The sequence below is a fragment of the Notamacropus eugenii genome, chromosome 6 (assembly GCF_028372415.1).
Source record: "Notamacropus eugenii isolate mMacEug1 chromosome 6, mMacEug1.pri_v2, whole genome shotgun sequence".
NCBI classification, from domain to species: Eukaryota; Metazoa; Chordata; class Mammalia; order Diprotodontia; family Macropodidae; genus Notamacropus; species Notamacropus eugenii.
The window spans coordinates 217,391,882-217,409,541 of record NC_092877.1 but is presented as its reverse complement, the minus strand read 5'-3'; the positions used below and the strand labels follow the sequence as shown (position 1 = coordinate 217,409,541).

The 17,660-nt window shown below is 36.2% G+C and overlaps 1 protein-coding gene across 1 annotated transcript in view; it reads right to left on the bottom strand.

Annotated features, from left to right (window-relative positions):
* EFNB2 (ephrin B2) overlaps nucleotides 1-17,660 on the bottom strand; it is a 52,037-nt gene that overhangs the window by 10,597 nt on the left and 23,780 nt on the right. The window contains exon 2 of the mRNA XM_072621997.1: nucleotides 15,256-15,539. Within this exon, the coding sequence (XP_072478098.1) occupies nucleotides 15,256-15,539 (284 nt within the window). The remainder of the gene's footprint in view (nucleotides 1-15,255; nucleotides 15,540-17,660) is intronic.

Sequence of the window (17,660 nt, the reverse complement as noted above, 5' to 3'; positions counted from 1 at the left end):
GAAAAGGACTAGGCTCTGCTCCTCCCTTTAATTAAACTGATAATTAGCCAAGGTTACTGGAGGAAATTATTTCCAAAAATGTCATTAAGACTGTCAAAATATCACCTGATGTATTTGTCTATGGGGCTGTTTGGGTGGGGGTAGCTGAAACCCACTTCTCTAGGCTTCACAGTGATGAAGGACTTCCATTTTATAAGGGAGAAATCATCTCAGATGTCAAAGAAAACACCGTTTCAAGATGTTAATACTTGTTGAAAGCTCAGTGTACCAAAGTGCAAAATATTCCTGAATGTTTTCAGCTGGTTTTATATTTGATCCTAGATGCAAATTACAAAGCTACCTTGATCCAATTCTCCCTGTCCCCAATCTATTATATGCTTATCTGAGGAAGGGAAAAGGGTAACCATAGTCCTGTAGCCCTCTTACACTGGCTTTGACTACAGTAAAGATTTTGCTATAGCACGGAGATTCCTTTCACTTTGTTATTTTGGGGTTTTTGTCATGATTGGTAGTTTTTTTAAAATGATGACTTCAACTGAAGGCATGAACAGTTATGAAATCATGAAATTAATTGTCTGCATTTGAAAAGAGAAATTAATACTCTGAGTCTTATCATTCCAGCAACACCACCATCATGAAGCCTTTAAAACACAGTGTGATTTGAAAAAAAAAAAAAAAAAAAGACATTACCCAATGCTTGGGAAATAAAACTTAGTAATAGAATTTTAGGAGCACATGAACCAATGATTTCAGCATCTGCTTTATTTTTTAAAAAATTTTTGTCATAAGAAAGCAAAGATACATTTATTCATTAATCCTCAATTAAATAATGCACCAGAAATGGCAAGTATTTCTAGATTATCTTCATCATAACCTAATGAAGCTACAAACATGAAATTGCTAAATGGATTGCTATATTTACTCAATTAAACAGGAAAAAAAAAGTCTGATTTTGTCATAGCTGAGCTTCTGGTAAGTGGAAATCACTACAAGCTCCAAGAAAAAAAACAATATATCAGATGGGAAGTTGCCATAAACAGTTCTCCATCAGGCAGATCTCAAAGCTTGATTTGCAGTATGTAAAGATCATTATTCAGTCATAGATATCCAGAGTCCATATTGTTTAAATGTCCCCAAATGTTTCTGAAAGCGACACTGATCAAATTTCGAGATTCCTCAGTTCTCTTCTTTTACACTTACTTGCAGCCCTTGCTAACTACGTGTGTACTGCCCTGGCTAGCAGCACAAAAAAAGGCAACCCAAGAAAACCAGAATAAGCAGACAAGAGTATTTCTGGCTATGATTTTTATACAGTCCCCATGGAGAGGAAGTAATATTACATTTTAATATGTCTTCATTCGATCCTTATTACTGTGCTTCCCAGGAGGCTAAGCTGCTGCATGGATCTTGGCTGTGTCCAGCCCATCACGTTGGTAACACTGCTCTAATCAGATGGAGAATTAAGCTGCTGGATTTGTGCCTATATATGGCTTTCCATTCACAAAGAGATTGGAAATGATGGTAAGAATGCAAAATCAAGGCTGTTTCACTCTAAAAACTAAAAAGAAAAATCCCTATTACCTTGATTATTTTTTTAAAAAAAAAATTAAACTATAAAACCCATGAAAATTCAAGCCTGGTACTTGAATACACTAAGCACTACTTCTTATGTGTAAATTACTTTTAAGTACAGATGGGCAGAAGGAGAGAATTGAAACCAGTTTGGTATCCTAAATTCAATAAAATATTCCTCAAAACAGAAAAGGCCAATCAAAGAGAGAGAGGAACTGGAAAACAGTTGAAATGTTTTCTATAGAAGTAAAAACTTGGACTTTGTGAAAAGCAGCATTTACTGTTATCATCAATTCAGTCTCATTTGATGGATTAATAATGACATCGTAATCTCACTTTCATTTAACTATAAAGCAAATTCATGATTATGGACTGCACTGGTGATTTCTTTGGTGCAGGGAAGGAGTTCTACCAGTGTAGGCCAGTGTCTTCTCTGTGCCTCAGAGCCTTAGAAAGTGTTAAGGTTAAGTGATCTGCCCTGGATCTCGCTGCCCAGCTTCAAGGCTAGTTCATCTGCTACGCTACCTCTGTGTGAAACAACAAAGCAAATCCTCTAAGGATCATCTCCTATGCATGCTGTCATGTACCATCCATGCAAGCCTGAGGTTTCTTTGGTCCTTTCCACCTCTATTCAGAAATGGAGGCTTGCAAGACAGATTTCTGATATCTCAATAAAGGGAAAGGAATAAGCATTTAATAGGGTCTTCTATGTGCTAGATCCTATGCTAAGTGCTTTTTACAAATTCCATCTCATTTGATCATACCAGAAGACTTTCATGTAGAAAATGAAGATATTAACACAAGATAATCTATAAAGAAAAGAAAGGCAAAGTGATTGTTAAAAATGCACATGAAATATGAACTGGAATATACTTCTCCTTTTTACAAATCTTTGGGTTTCCACTAGAAACAAAAATGGAATGAGTTATGCCAGCTAAGGAATATGTAGGTGGATAGATGTTAGGTTACTTAATACGAAAAGTATTGTGCAACAAAATCAGGATACATCTATCTTAACTCACTGTCATCAAATGTTAACACATTCAAAAATATACTTCAAGAGATGAGGACCAGAAAAAGAATGAACTTCTAGGCACCAAATTGAAGTGGCATGATGCCTCTGTCAGCATTAACAACACACAGCTCTCCTTTTCAGAGAGAGAGAATGTGGTCCAGAGAGACAGCCTTGTAGTGAAGCTAGACCTGCATTCAGGTCTACATTCTTCACACATGCTGACTATGTGATACAGGTCCACAATTCTCAGCTCTAGCAAACTCTCTAAGACTCTGCTGGGGAGAATGTGTCAACTGGAATGTCTTGACAGATGGAATTTCCTCACCTGGGAGCCTCCCATACCAATGAAAACAAAGGTCTACTTCCTATCCCATCCTTTCAAGGCAGCTAAGGACTAAACATAGTCATGGCCATATTCAACCAAAGACAAGTGTTAATTTTGCTTTGTAGCCAATTAAGGAATTTCAGAGAAAGCATGGCTAAAGGTACAAAAGCAGCAAAGAGCTTTTGGAAAATGCCCTGAATGAAGAGCGCAGTACTGCATGACTCCAAGAGGGCTGCTAGACTAGTCTGTCACAAGAGTAAGTCATCAGCATCCTTTCAAAACTCTACCTAGGAACTTATTCCCATGAAAGCAAATTTCACCTTCTTCTGAAGCAAACACTGTAGATGCTTCTATGTATTTTCCCTTTGCAGTAAGAAAGAATCAACCGGGACAAGACAAACAAACGTCTCCATGAGGAAATGTGCAATTCAGCATTTCTTTCCACTCCTTTGAATCTCCCCATCCATGTGTTACTGGTTTTGCTTTACTAAAATGAGTATGTTATTTTCACTTGTAAAACACTGTACCATGGTTGTGATTTTTGTATGTAAGAAAATCTTATACAACATCCAAGTGTCGGGTTCTAGTCGTTTTGGACTAAAAATTCAAAATGCTAATAATAGATACTTTTTTGAGAGGTAAAAGTAAATCATATAGAAAACTAATTTAAATGGGATTATATGTTGCAGCTGAAAGGACTCTCAGGGTCTTGTTTTAAAAATGGGGACTTGCCCAATGTCACCCAGATGGTAAGCATTACAGGCAGGATTTGAGCCCAAGGCCCCTGACTCCAAGATGTGTGCTCTGTCTACTCTATCAAACTGTCTCTAGAGTAACAAGCTACAATTTGATCTTTTCAACCAGTTTACTATTTCCCACAAACACCAAAAGGCTACTGTAGATATATTAATTCTGAAATAAAAGATAGTAAGTATGTAAGGGTCTACCTTCTCTACTAGTTTGCAATAAGCATTACGTATATAATAATCTATTCTACAAATACATTGGAAAAGGGAAGGATGGGAATTTACAAGTTTAAGATGTTTTTTAAAAGATACTTTGATATGAACATGAACACAAGATGTTTTCATGACACTTATTGCTCCAGCCATTCTCAGGTGAGAGACTCAGAGCTGAGTCACACTGCACATGCCTTAACTACACATCCCTGGGTGTCCATCTCAAAAGTGCAAGTAATAGTAACGATTAAGAAACATTAAATACATAGGATTCAGAAAACAACAAATTCACCTCATCTTACTCATAGACGGTCACAGTCTTCTAAAACCACATAGAAGATCTACAGCTTAGACCACCTAATTTCATCAATTTGCATTCCAGAAGTCATCATTAACTTTGTTTAAAAGACAAGCCATAACTGTCACTTCCTAGTCCTGAGAGCAAAACAACAGAGAAAGATAAAGTCCACAGTACCTTCCCAAGCTCTCTCCAACACATCCTACTTTCTCAGGAAGATCAAACAGTCCTAGCCAGGATAAATTGTCTGCCTTTCTTCAACTAGAAAAAATGCTAAAATGCGTGAAACTGAGCATGGTGTAGTTTGTTTTATTTTCTTCTCCTACCAAAAACTCTCCCCTTTGTGCTCCCTCTCAAAAAAAAAATCAAAAACAACAAATTCTCTAGCTAGATCCATCACTGTATTCCCTGTGTAATTAAGTTCTAAGAAGTGTATTCTGCTGGAGTGGAGAACCCTTTAATAGACCCCCAATTCTACTGCTAAAAAGTTAGAAAGACTCATGCTGGTGAAGTATCTCATTAGGATAAGTTCTAAAATGACTTTACCAGAAAGCGACTCATCAACATACTTTAAGAGATCTTCTCTTATTGCCATAGTGATTCAAACATGGTAAATAAATATGGAAAGATCGGATGTCTATATGAAGAGAGGATGCATTATGCATGTGAGAGGGAAATTATATCATCCACAAAAAGCCATTAATGAAGATGAGTTGGAGTTTCTTTAAGAAGGTGACTAAATGATCAGTTTCAACTGAAGTCAGTAAACATTTTACAAAGTTGGCCTTCTGGAAACAGTGAGAGGAGCTTCATTATACACAAACAAATATAAATAGAGAGAATTGCTTCCCTAGTGCCATGATGAGGTCTGCTTAACAAAACTAATGGAATTGGTTAACATCCAAGTGACTGTTATTTTCTCTACTGGCAGTTTTGGAAGAAAAAAAAATATATGAGATATATTATGCGAGGAAGCATTTTTTGTATCCTACCCTTTCCACACAGAAAACCCAAACTTCTTTTCTGACTGAATCTGCTGTTAAAAAAAACAAACAATTCTTGGCTTTTGTGTAATAATGGAAGTGCCTGGTTAAGAAAGGGTTATGGCAAAAACTTCATAATGGTAGAAAAAACCCAACAACCAACAAACGCACGAACCTCTTGCTCATTCCACCGTCACTAATCGCACGCAATGATATTAATGACCCAGTAATTGCCAGACGAGTGGCACTGAAGTGGAAAACATCATTCTGAGGCAGAGTTCATCTCTAGGTGGTAGGACATCACCACTGACTGAGTTAATGTCTACTGACAGTTTAGAATATAACACTAGAGATGAGAAAATGTGCCCCTGGGATGGTATAATAGTTTGGATGGACATGACGTTATTTGCTTTGACCATCTAGAGACCAGCAGTAACCCCAATAAAGTGCTACTGTCTGAGTCTGCCCTATAGATGAACCTCATTCCTTTCAGGGGAGATGTTCTATACTATAACAATCTAGAGCAATTTTCCACATGTTTGCTTCAATAAAAGAATACCTTCATCTCCTGATTTTACATCAGGCACAACATAACTGGGCTTCATTGCAAACACAAAAAGCTATTTACAATCCCATAACTATCCTTCAGTAACACATAGTTTGGCACCCCTGTAATCTGATCAATTATGATACTACCGGGGGATTTGCCAAAAACAGTAGCACTTTTACTTGGCTAAGCTAGTCAGAAGTTTAGTACATATGTGAATACGCATGTGCACTTAGGGGCTGCTGTTAGGAAGATGGAGATGGTGTCTGCTTTCACTGGAGGGTTTCACAACCTTTTATAACGGCACAGGTGTCCTGAAGAAATAGAGGTGAGGACAGTTAAGTCATATGGCTGAGCTCCCCAAACTGGTTACTAAGATGACTGAGAATCCAGATCTAACAGACTGCTGACTAAACCACAATGGCAGCGTACTTTCTTGCATCTTTCTCCATCATTTAAAAGTAATAGTTTAATTAATTCACCTTTTGTGGGGCTAAGATCTTTAGTTAGCGACCAAATGGTGCCAGGGACTAGAGGCCCAACATAATACAACCCTGGAAATCGTTATATGTTCAGTCTCTCTTCTCTCTTTCTCTCTCTACTGTCCCTTTCTCTCCTCCCCAAATACACAAATACACACATGGGCACATACACATAGATATACGTGACTATGTATCTCCAAATCTCCAAGGTTATGCTTTTTACCTGTTTTCTCCATTCCTAATATGTGAGAGAAAGGGGAATGTAGTAGATAAAGAGGGCTGGACTTGGAGCTATGAACTTTGGGTTCAAATCCCACCCCAGATACTTTTGAATCTGTGATTTGAGGCAGTTCACTTAACCTCAGTTTCCTCATTTGTACAATAAAGATAATATTTAAGTACTTCCCTCATAGTGTTATAAGGAAAGTGCTTTGAAAACCTAAAAGAGAAGGGTAAGATGTCATTTCTACTACATTGTTATAAATATGTGCCATTAACCTAAATCAAGGTCTGTTTGAAACAAAAGGTATGAATACACTATAAAAGTTCAATTATAGATAACAGTATTTTTTTTGGGGGGGGGGGGGAAGTGGCATAGCTTCTCTCCGACAAATGGAGAGTTTAATTAAACACATCCCTGAAGAGGAATGTTTTCCTCAACTGCTTTAGTTCTTTAATTCAGCTTCTTTTAATTCTTACAGCACTGCCAACTTTACTACAGGAAACTTGGCATGAGGACTTGGATTTAGGGAACAAATATGTGTGGCTTCTTAAAATTATGTAAATATGCTTCCACATAGTAATAGATATTTATAACGTCTTTCTACACCTTTGTTGGATATTCATTTCCAAAGCATTTCGTTTTCCTTTAAACTCTGATCTCGATGAATATTTAAAGGCTAAGAAAAGAATTTGTTTCCTTTTTTTGTGTTAGTACTGTATCTCCAGTATTGTTAAATCATTTATAAAGCTATGTGAACTAAAAAGGGCTATAAATAAATAGTAGCTTGGATATTAAATTGTATCTTATGAAATATTAAAAGTAGTTTCATCTTAAGCAATTCCTAAATAACTTTTTCCCTACTAAGTAATCATTCTTCATCTTCTGTCTGCTTTCACATCCATTTTACATATAATCTTTTTAGTTTCTCTTTGCTCACCAACCCTTCAGTCCTTTTAACAATCAAAAGATCTTGTTCTTTCATTTTCTGCCCAGATTTCCAGAGATACTACCTCTCTCTGGCTTTAAAGGAAATAAACCATCGCAACTACCCAGGTAATGCCACTGAATGTGAACAAACACCATCCATCTGTTTTTAGCCGTATTCTCTTCCAAGCTTTGTGTAGTCACAGACAAAAATCCCAATGGGCCACAATCCCATTAAGCCCTGGGGCCACAGCCTTGTTTAGCCACTAGGAGTGATGCAGGCATTAAGATTTTTCCTTCTCTAATAACATAACTTTTATGAGCTTTATTTATCTTCAGCTCAGTAAGTAGTTTTGCTGGTACACACCCTTTGGAGAGCTTTCAACCAAGTCAGAAAGTGACCTTCAAACTATCACTTTACATTACGAAATGACAGACATGGTTTATCTAATATTCTGACAGCGGGGAAAATCTGGGGAGTAATGTACTTCCTGGCCAGTCCCATAGACAAGACAGCTTTTAAACGCTTAAAAAAAAAATCTACAGGAGACATTTCAAACTACATTAGGCCACTCCTAAATTTTCAATTGATACAGTTTTCTTCATGTAAGGGGATGTGCAAAAACTTCTGACATTAGTTAGATGGAAATACAAGGTGGGGAGGAGAATGATTACACATATAGGGAGATTCCTCCCTGTCTGTCTCTTCTAGGTATTAAAAAGGATCTGCTAACATGCTGGGGCAATACTGAGTACCAGAGGATTCAAGTGAGTGTTTCTTGGTAACAGAAAACAGAGTGAGAAAAGTGCTTTATAGTAACCAGAGAAAATGAGTAAGGGAGGCCTTAAAATTGGATCACAAGTTACTGAAACTTATAAACTCCTTTATGTTTTATTTTATAGATGATTTTCAAATGAAAAATTACAGGTTTACCAAGCCACCTTCCCTAGGCCCTCTAGTTTTTGCAAAAGGACAGTTGTACCTTTGATTCTGCAGAAAATATTGCACTGTTTAGGTAACAAAGTCAGGGGAATGACAGACTCCTACAGACTGACTGGTGGGCTGTGGGGATCACTTACAAAAGCGATACATTTTAAGTATAAAATCAGAAAAGTTAATAGTACCATCTGGCAGTTACCTAGTACTTTAAGGTCTATAAAGAACTTTACCTGTATTATATTTCTACACTACAGACCTCTGAGATAGGAGTTATTAGTACTCCCATTTTATAGATGAAGAAAGTAAAGCTGAAGGAGCTTAAATGATTTGTCTAGGATATCACACAGCAAGTGAGTAGGACCTGAACTCAGGTCTTCGACTCAATCTGGTGCTCTATGCACTGCGACTCTTAATTGAGTCTGTTAAAAGGATCTTCAATCTATAAATGATCCATCAGATAACAAAAAATAAATGCATATTTCAGTTATTGTAAGTAAAATATAACTACACCTGAAACTGTTAGTATTTCCTTATCTAGCTGCCTCTTCTCATTAAATCTGGCTATTTCAAATAGTGGTCACAAAAATATACGCAGTGTGGGGTTTGGAGGTTTGGGTTGCTAGTTGGGTTGGGTAGGGGGTTGGACAAAGCATATAACCATTTTACTCAGGCATATGACTATGCTTCTACAAAAAAGAAAATTTGAAAGGTTAATTTATTAAGGCCAGATTACTTAGGAAAGAGGTCACAGAGTATATTAGCACAAAAGTAAAAGTAAATTCATACATACATACAAGGAGGCAGGGTATATCAAGTGCTCTCCTTTTTCGGTCTGAATGTTTTAAATGGACTATAGTATCCACTTAATCATTGTCATGCATTTTGCTATTCTGAATAGAAAAAAAATAAACTTTTAAGCTTCCTCTGAATCCTACCAATTTTATAAGCTGGTGCGAAATACTTATTCTGGAGAACTAAATCAACAAAGCAAGGTCTTTAGAATGTCTTATTCACTTGGACAGCAGTGTTTCTTACAGAATGTTTTACTAGGGTATGGAATGTTGCAGTGTGGCTCTGAGAGCACCACACCCATGTATGAATTTACTGGGCACACCTTGGTATATGCTTTATAAAAAAGAAAAAAAGTTCTTAATCAAACATAATCTTTGGGGCCTGGCTTTTTCAACTATTCTTTTGGATCAGGCACTTGGTGGTTTCAAACAAGAGACTACAGCAAACATAGAGGTATCTAAAGCCCATATAAAGACAAACCAAGATCTAGTCTCTTAAGAGTGACTTCTTTGTCCACCTAATGGCTTTGTCACAGTTATTATTCACTGACTTAAAAATTTTTATAAAACCAATAAAGTGGCTTCTGCTTTTAATGCAGTCTCTGACTTGAGACTATGACTAATGTCGGTCATACAATGAAAACCTCTTTATAAGCCTTTCATACGTACTTTGCCTGGCTGTTTCAGGAGGTTGGATGGCCAATCCACAAAACCATAAAGGGAAGGAGTCCACGATTGCCAAATCACCAAAATGCTGATTCATTCAGCTCTGGCTTACCTCCTTGAAACTCAAAATTTAAACCAGGCATGCAAAGTATCCAAACAGAAGCTCTATGGCTTAGTTATAAAGGAAAACACCACATTTTCCTAGAAACACTTTGCCAATATTAGTTTGAGCATTCACTAAATCAAAAAAAAATTTGCTCGCCTTTGGAAGATGAGCGACATATTATGGTACACAAGTAGTTTCTTTTTCACAACTAACAAGAATGTGTATTAAATACAAAAGAAAAACTATTACATAGTTATGTACACTTATTATTGTTGTTTTAAATCCAATGAACATCTTATTTAATTTAAGAGGAGGGGATCTTTGTAGGACCAAAGTGTAATAAGGCACTTCAAAACACTCAATGTATATGATTTAAGACTAAAGCCAATAATTTAGACAAGTCATTTGAAAGAAATTAATATTAAATATTTTTTAAGCCCGATATATCCCATTTTGCTGAATGTTAAAGCAAATGTTCTTCTACAGTAAACTATGATAACAAGGCTCCATCCACATAGTTTTTGCAAGGCTTTTCCAAGGTAGTCTGATAGATACTTTGTAGGTTTAATAGTGTAATTTCAACTAAAGAACATGATTTTCTTTTATCCTTCTAAAATGCCTAACTATGTTTCAAGACTTGGTAGCGCTTTAAACCAAAGGTCTTAATTATTATGGTCCAGAAAATCTTTAATAATTTCACTTGAAAATTAAAAAATCTCATGTTTGATTTACATTTCATTTAGGAGTTACTATATACTAATTAATAAATCAATTGATACTTTAGATTACCCCCAAACCATGCTAATTATATTCACCTTCAACTCATTCCTCCTTCCTCCATTGTAAAGAGAGCACAACGCTTTTCACTGTTATGGTATTTAAAACCTGGTTATTATGAAGAGTCTATTATATAGAGTTAAGTATATAGTACTTGCCTTTCATATTAAATACTCTTTGAATGAGTTAATTAATAAAAGATCCATGGTTTTAAAAGTCTGCCTACTTCTAAAATACAGAGTATTTGCTCTCTAAGCATCATAAAAAAAATACTAATATGGTACCATTATGTGAATGTCCTGTTATCAGAAGTAATAATTTTAAAACTTTAAATCACCCTCGTTTCTATGGAAAGTAATCACTTCTTATCTTAAAATTCTCCTTCCGGTGCCTTGGAAGAATATGAAAAAACAAAAGAATTAACAGTGAGATTTAGACTAGAGTTTTAAGTTGTTTTCCTTCCTGTACCCCCATTTCTAAGAAGTCTACATAAAAATCAGTTCTGTGGGGCTTAAGAGGAATTAACACCTAAATCTTCTCTAGAGTTATCAAAATAGGACTCATGGCACCTAGAAATCTCATCATGTTGCCTAAGCTACTTGTACATGTACAGATTTCAATATTAAAATTTAGTCATAAACATCTGAAATGAGACATTCAAAGTATCATATATGAACACAGTTCCTTCTGGAAGTAGAAGGAGGAGGCATAAATAACAAGCGATGGACATTCTCAACATCCTGCAGCTGGACCTCTTGGGACTCTGGGCACCAGAAGAACATATTGGAGAGATACATTTCTGAACATATCAGGGCTCCACTGAGACCAGTTACAAACCACATCTCATTGTGTGGGGATCCCCTGCTACAGCTTCTCCCCCACAGGCCCCCACCAAAACCACATACAAATGTTTGTAGAACAGACGAATGGATGAATTTTAATGTCTCCTGTTTTTATGATCGATCTACTTTATTGTATTTTTCCCAAGGCAGCATTTAAACAACTGAATTTATTCAAATTCAACTAAATCCAGTATGGCAAAGATATTACATTATGCATTAGAGTTATGAGCAAACAGGCCTATCTCTCCTCACTTCCCCCCAAAAGCAGTGAAACTGAGTCAGGCATGTACCTACAGCAACAACTTCTGCTTTCCAACCCTTTTCTGTTACGTCTTCCAACTCACACAGTTGCTGTTTTGAATAATGGACAAGATGAGGACTACCTTCTTTCTACTCTCCATCCATCTTCCTATATTTGCGTGCTCAAAAAAAAAAAGATGTGGGCTCAAAGCTTTCCCCTTCTTGGATAAAAGCTCTACTTACCTATCTTATTGAATGTTGGAGGTGGGGGGAGATTCAATTATTTTTGTTTAGGGCAAAATCTCAATCTTTACTAAGGTTAAATTTTGAGATTTATTTGTAGGTTTCCCCCTTAAAGCCTCCACCTCTTTCTCCTTTCTCCAACTTTCTTTTCTTCTTGACTGTCTACAAAGCGGTCCAAGGGGAATGCATTAAACCATACTTGCTCATCTGAAAATACTTTTTAATGAGACTTCCCTATGAAATTAATATCACTCCTTCATTTTGTGTCTAATTTCTAGATCTAGAACAAATTTTTGAGCCCTGCCTTAAAGCTTTAGCAGTTCTATAAAACACTACTTCTCACAGTCTTTTAAGGATAACAATGAGATGGGGAAAAAACCCTATGAGAATCTAACTTTTGGTTGCTTTAGCTGCTTAGTAAACTTCAGAGCCCAAGAAACCTTCTCTAATTATTTGATATTCACATACTAAGGTGTATAGAAACAGTTCTTTAAACTAGTTACTATGACCCCCTCCACCAGCTTAAGAAATACTGAAGGCACATTATTGCATCATTTTTTATAGTAAGTTATCATTGTTCACAAGCCAATCACTCAGATACCACCACTGAGTCATAAAGTATGTGTGTGTGTAATTTCTCTGATCTAATAGCTCAGTGTAAACTACTGATGTAAAAACTGAAATGCCATGGGTCTAAGAGGAACCCCATTTCCACCATATTAATAAAAATTGTACGGCCGCACTCACTTTTCCAGACACTTGGGTGAACTAATTTTATTTACTTGAAAGACTGCAAAATCTCCAGTCTGTTACTACTACCTATGTGATCTTGGATAAGTTGCTTAACCTTTCTGGATCTGTTTCTTTATCAGCTAAATAAGGGGGTCAGACCAGATCATCTTCAAAGTCCCTTAATAGCTCCAAATTCTATGACTCCATAAGCAACATTTCATGTAATTCAAAGTTTTATCTCTCTTATTAAATGATAAAGCTAATATATGGGTTATCTACCCCAACTAAGAATCACCTATAACAATTTTACTCATTTATTATGACTCAAAGGTCAACTGGAGAACAATATGTTTATTGCTTTAAAGTTCTATGGGTCTTACAAAAGAACTGGCGTAATCACCAGGATCATTTCACTAAATATTAATTCCCTTACGGGACTATAAATCTTGAGGACAAGGCCATCATTTATCCATATTTTCTCCTCAACCTATAACATAGTGCCTTAATACTAGAGTAGGAACTCATTATATATTTGTTGAATGAACAAATGAATGGATAGATGAATGAATTGTAATGTCTTCTATTATAACTGGTCTGCTCTGCACTATTTGCCCTAAGGCAGCATTTTTAAAAACTCTGAATTTATTCAAATTCAGCTACCTTTATTTAATAAGATATGTCCCTGTATGTGTGAACCATTCACCACCACCAAACAGTCTTATTCTACCACCCTGCCAAAAAGCAAACTGAACCAGGTTTCAATGGTCGGAGTCCCCACAAATCTCATTTCTGAAATATTAGTATTCTTACTTACATAGTAACTATGTCTTACTTTAAAAAAGAAGGAAAGAATACCTTGATATTATTTTTATACATTTCCTCTTTAATCTGCTTCTCTGATCCTTTAGACTGACTTTCATTTTCTTTGACCACAACTGTCCCTTTACCTACAACATCACTTTGCCCACTTTCCTTTTGGGTGACTTGTTCTGAATGTATCACTCTGAATTTACTTGGTTTAAAAGCTGATTTGTAGTATCTCCAGCATTCAAGGTTCAAAAAAAGGCCAAGAGACAAAAACTACACAAAAACTTGAAGACCATTTTAGTACTGTTTTTCATTTCAATGTAAAATGTTTTGATGCTTTTGCTTTGATTACAATGAAATATATTAGGAAATATCTGTTATTTGCCAAGATAGTCCCAGTAGAAATTAGAATAATATCCAATAAAGTATTAACTTAGTGTAATAAAATGTAGTAGTCTAGTGGAATGAGAGAGCCAATAATAGTTTCCAAACTGATTGCAAAAAAGTAGTTTAAGTACTGGGAGATTCTGATTCAATATCTTCTATTTTAAAGGCATTATAACACAAAAAAGAGAGAGGCCTTGTAGAGTACAGATTAAGAGCCAACCTCAAAGCACATAAGATGGGTTTGAGCCCTGCTTGAGCCACATCCTATGTGATCCTAGGCAAGTGATTTATGGATTGGTAATGGGAGTTTCCCCATTCCACTGTTCTCTGTTTCACTGAAATCACAGGTCTAGACCCTATCCCTTTAATACAAACAGAACCTGGTACAAAACTTAAGTTCTCCATATTTGTTGATTGGATCAAAAGATTTTCTAGGAGTTGAGAATAAAGACCTATGCAAATTTAAAGTTTAAATAATTATTTGTGCCTGTCAAACCAAAAATATTTTCAGTATTATAAGAATCCCCTCCATACCCCTGTCAAAACAAAGTATCTGGATAATTGGATATCCTGACCTTCCGATACTATGTTCTTACACAGCAGAGTGCCTTACTGACTTCAGGCATCCAATGAATATATGTTGACTTTATGAAATGGTTGTAGAGTTATTAGATTTTATTAATTAAAACTTATTAATAAAGGCAGTATCTGACCTGATCCAAGGATGCAAACATTCAAACTATATGCGATCTCTCAAAGACTGCTCTCTATGTAATACAGCTGACATTTCTGGGTTCCTATGATTTGCACCGTTTGTATACAATTCCCTCGCAGTTGTATACCACTTGGTTAAGGCCCAAAGTGTGTCAACAAAAATAAAATGAATTATCTTAATCTCTTAACTCTAACTTTCCATATCAAACATCTTAAGCCAATTTTAACTGGAAGATAATGGTGATGATCAAATTCTAAGACCAAAATCCCACTTGTTTTTTTTTTCAAGGTAAGATATAATTTGCACGGGATATAACTATCAAAGCTTCATAGGCAATCATTAAAGTAGATTTTGTTAGTAAGAAAGCAAAAATATACAAATATACAAATGTTTCAAGTAACTAGTAGCTACTAAGTACTAGTAATGAGGCAAACCCTTTTCTCATTTTATGCATGTATACACACAATCTCTATCTAGAAATATACATGTGCATTTAGCCAATATTATTATGATACTGCAATAAACCAAACTGAGCTTCAAAGTAACCATTTGAACACTGGTATCCTCAAGGAAACAGATTTACCAAGAAATCATTTTATGAAAACTTTTAAAAGCATACAAACCCATTCAGCTTATGTTTAATATTATAAATCAGTAGTAATATTTGTATTTTGTACTTACATATAATGTAATAATCTTTGTTTTTTTGAAATTCTAAACCCCAGAGGTTAGGGCTGAATTCTTGAAACTTGATGGTAAATTTAACGTCTTGGTCTGGCTTGGCACAGTTGAGCAGAGGTGTGTTTTCCTTTTTAATAGTGCATTTATCTGCTTGGTCTTTATCAACCATATAGACTTTATAATATTCATACTGGCCAACAGTTTTAGAGTCCACCTTTGGGCAGATTATGTCCAGTTTGTCTCCTATTTGTGGGTATAGTACCAGTCCTTGTCCAGGTAGAAATCTAAAAGAACCAAAAAACAGAAAAGAGATGACATTTGAATTGAACGGAAAAGCAATACTGCATAAGGCAATATTTCTAAAATTTCCCAGTGGGCAGCTCCATACCCTCAATAACCAAATTTGACCTATATCACATCACCCTACTACAGGATGGTTTACCACTAAAGCCTTGAGGATCAAGGTTTAAAAGGGCGGTAGGGCAGAGGAGTAAGTACACCCTTTAAGAGAAGCAGAGTGCTCAGTCCAGCTCAAATTATTTAACCACCCCCTCAGTCATAATGTTTCAGTAGTTCTTTGTTTAACTCTGCAAGAAATTTTCCTTGGTGGTGAGTCAGACCTTCCCACCTGTTTGTTTTGTATGTGTGTATGTGTGTTTAAACGAATTGGCAGCTTTCGTGTATTGGGAATTCCATACAAAGATCTCATCAATCTCAGAGAACAGTGGATGTACTAACACTTTGTGGTCCTGTTATTTTCCATTTGCAATGGATGTTAATTAACAGACAAGTTTCATCAAGAATGTTTCAAATTACTTATCATAATTAGTCAGTCACTGATCAGACAATGGGTTTTTTATGTACTGAACAAAGAAATGTCTTACAAACCCATAAAAGATAACTAGAAATAATTAGTTATAATATTGATTCAGCTGCAAGATGAAGGGCCCTCCTCTTGCAGGGACAACAGCCACTGTCCTTCTGTACTAATCTTTTTTTTTTTTTTTGGGACATGTATTTGCTCCAATGACTGCTCAGAAGCAACGCTTTGGAATGAAGGCTATTGATACAATATCCCCTAATGCCTGAAGCTAAAAGCTGCCCGCCCCTCTTTCTCTTCAGGCCCTCCATGCTGCTGAAAGATCTTTCTTAATGGAGAGTTTCTTTGAGAAGCTGAAACAAGAGTTTCCTAATGAACATCCTTCTACAACTGCTAACATTAAACAACACACTTAGAAATCCCAGCTCATTCGTAGGCAGCCAAGCCAGCAGCCTCATTAAAATATTAAAGCCTGAGAACAAAGCCCTAGGTTTTGAATTCTTCCAATACAATCCTTTAACTGAAGAAGCCTGCCAGCCATGATTATTATTGGGTCATCATCCACTAGTGAATATGAAAAAAAAAATATGGTTTGACACCCCCAACTTCAAATCCATATGGGGACTTGCTTGGTCCCATAAGCTTATGATTTATACTAATGAATGGCATTAATTTTCTCTGTAAGTGCATTATGTTAGTTCCGAAGCAGCATGTAACATGACAAAAGAGAAATTTAATTACAGGTTTATTTTTTTTAAATGCCATTTGATGGCAGGAAAACTGTATGTTGTATGCTACAGTACACCATTCTCCCTTGGGCTTTTTTTCATTTTAGAGCTAAAAAAACCCAATAACCCCCCCTCAAAATCCAACAACTCAATTTCCCCTTTAATGGCCCCCTTTGTAGCCTATTTACATTGATCAAAAATAAACCAGAAGTGAATCTCATAAAAAAAAAAGCCCTCCCTAAGGCAAAAATCAAAATGTCCATTTGGTTTTCATGCCACCGTTATACTAGAATTGTAAACCAGAAACTTTCTAGCTGTACCCACAAATTAACCCATGGTTTTTCCAGAAATGTCAATGGAGCTCATCACAGTATCTTCTCTATTTTTTTCCACTGTACACATAGTATTTTCTTTGGAAGAATCAATAAACTCCATCCCACCAGTTGACTGCTTGTGATGGTGACCTCAATACATTTTCTTATGAAGAACCTGAGTCCTAGAGAAATAAGGGAGTTGAACAGTCCACTGGTAGTAAACAGTAGAACCTGGGTTTGAACCTCCCACATCCGGCGCCCTCTCCCACACCACATTGCTCCATAGCTTTGAGGTCCACTTTCAGAGGGATCCAGGTAATTTCACCCATTCAGTAAAGGAAACAGAAATCTACCATGTCTACAATGTCTACCACTAAACTTTTCCTTCTGAAATCTAGCTCCTCATAGCCTATAATAATTAGGCATTGCGCTAAGCACTTGGCAATTATTCTCTCACCTGATCTTCACAACTCCAAGGTGAGTGGGGGGTGTAGGGTGTTAGGCACCATTATTATTTTCATTTTACAGAGGAGAAAACTGAGG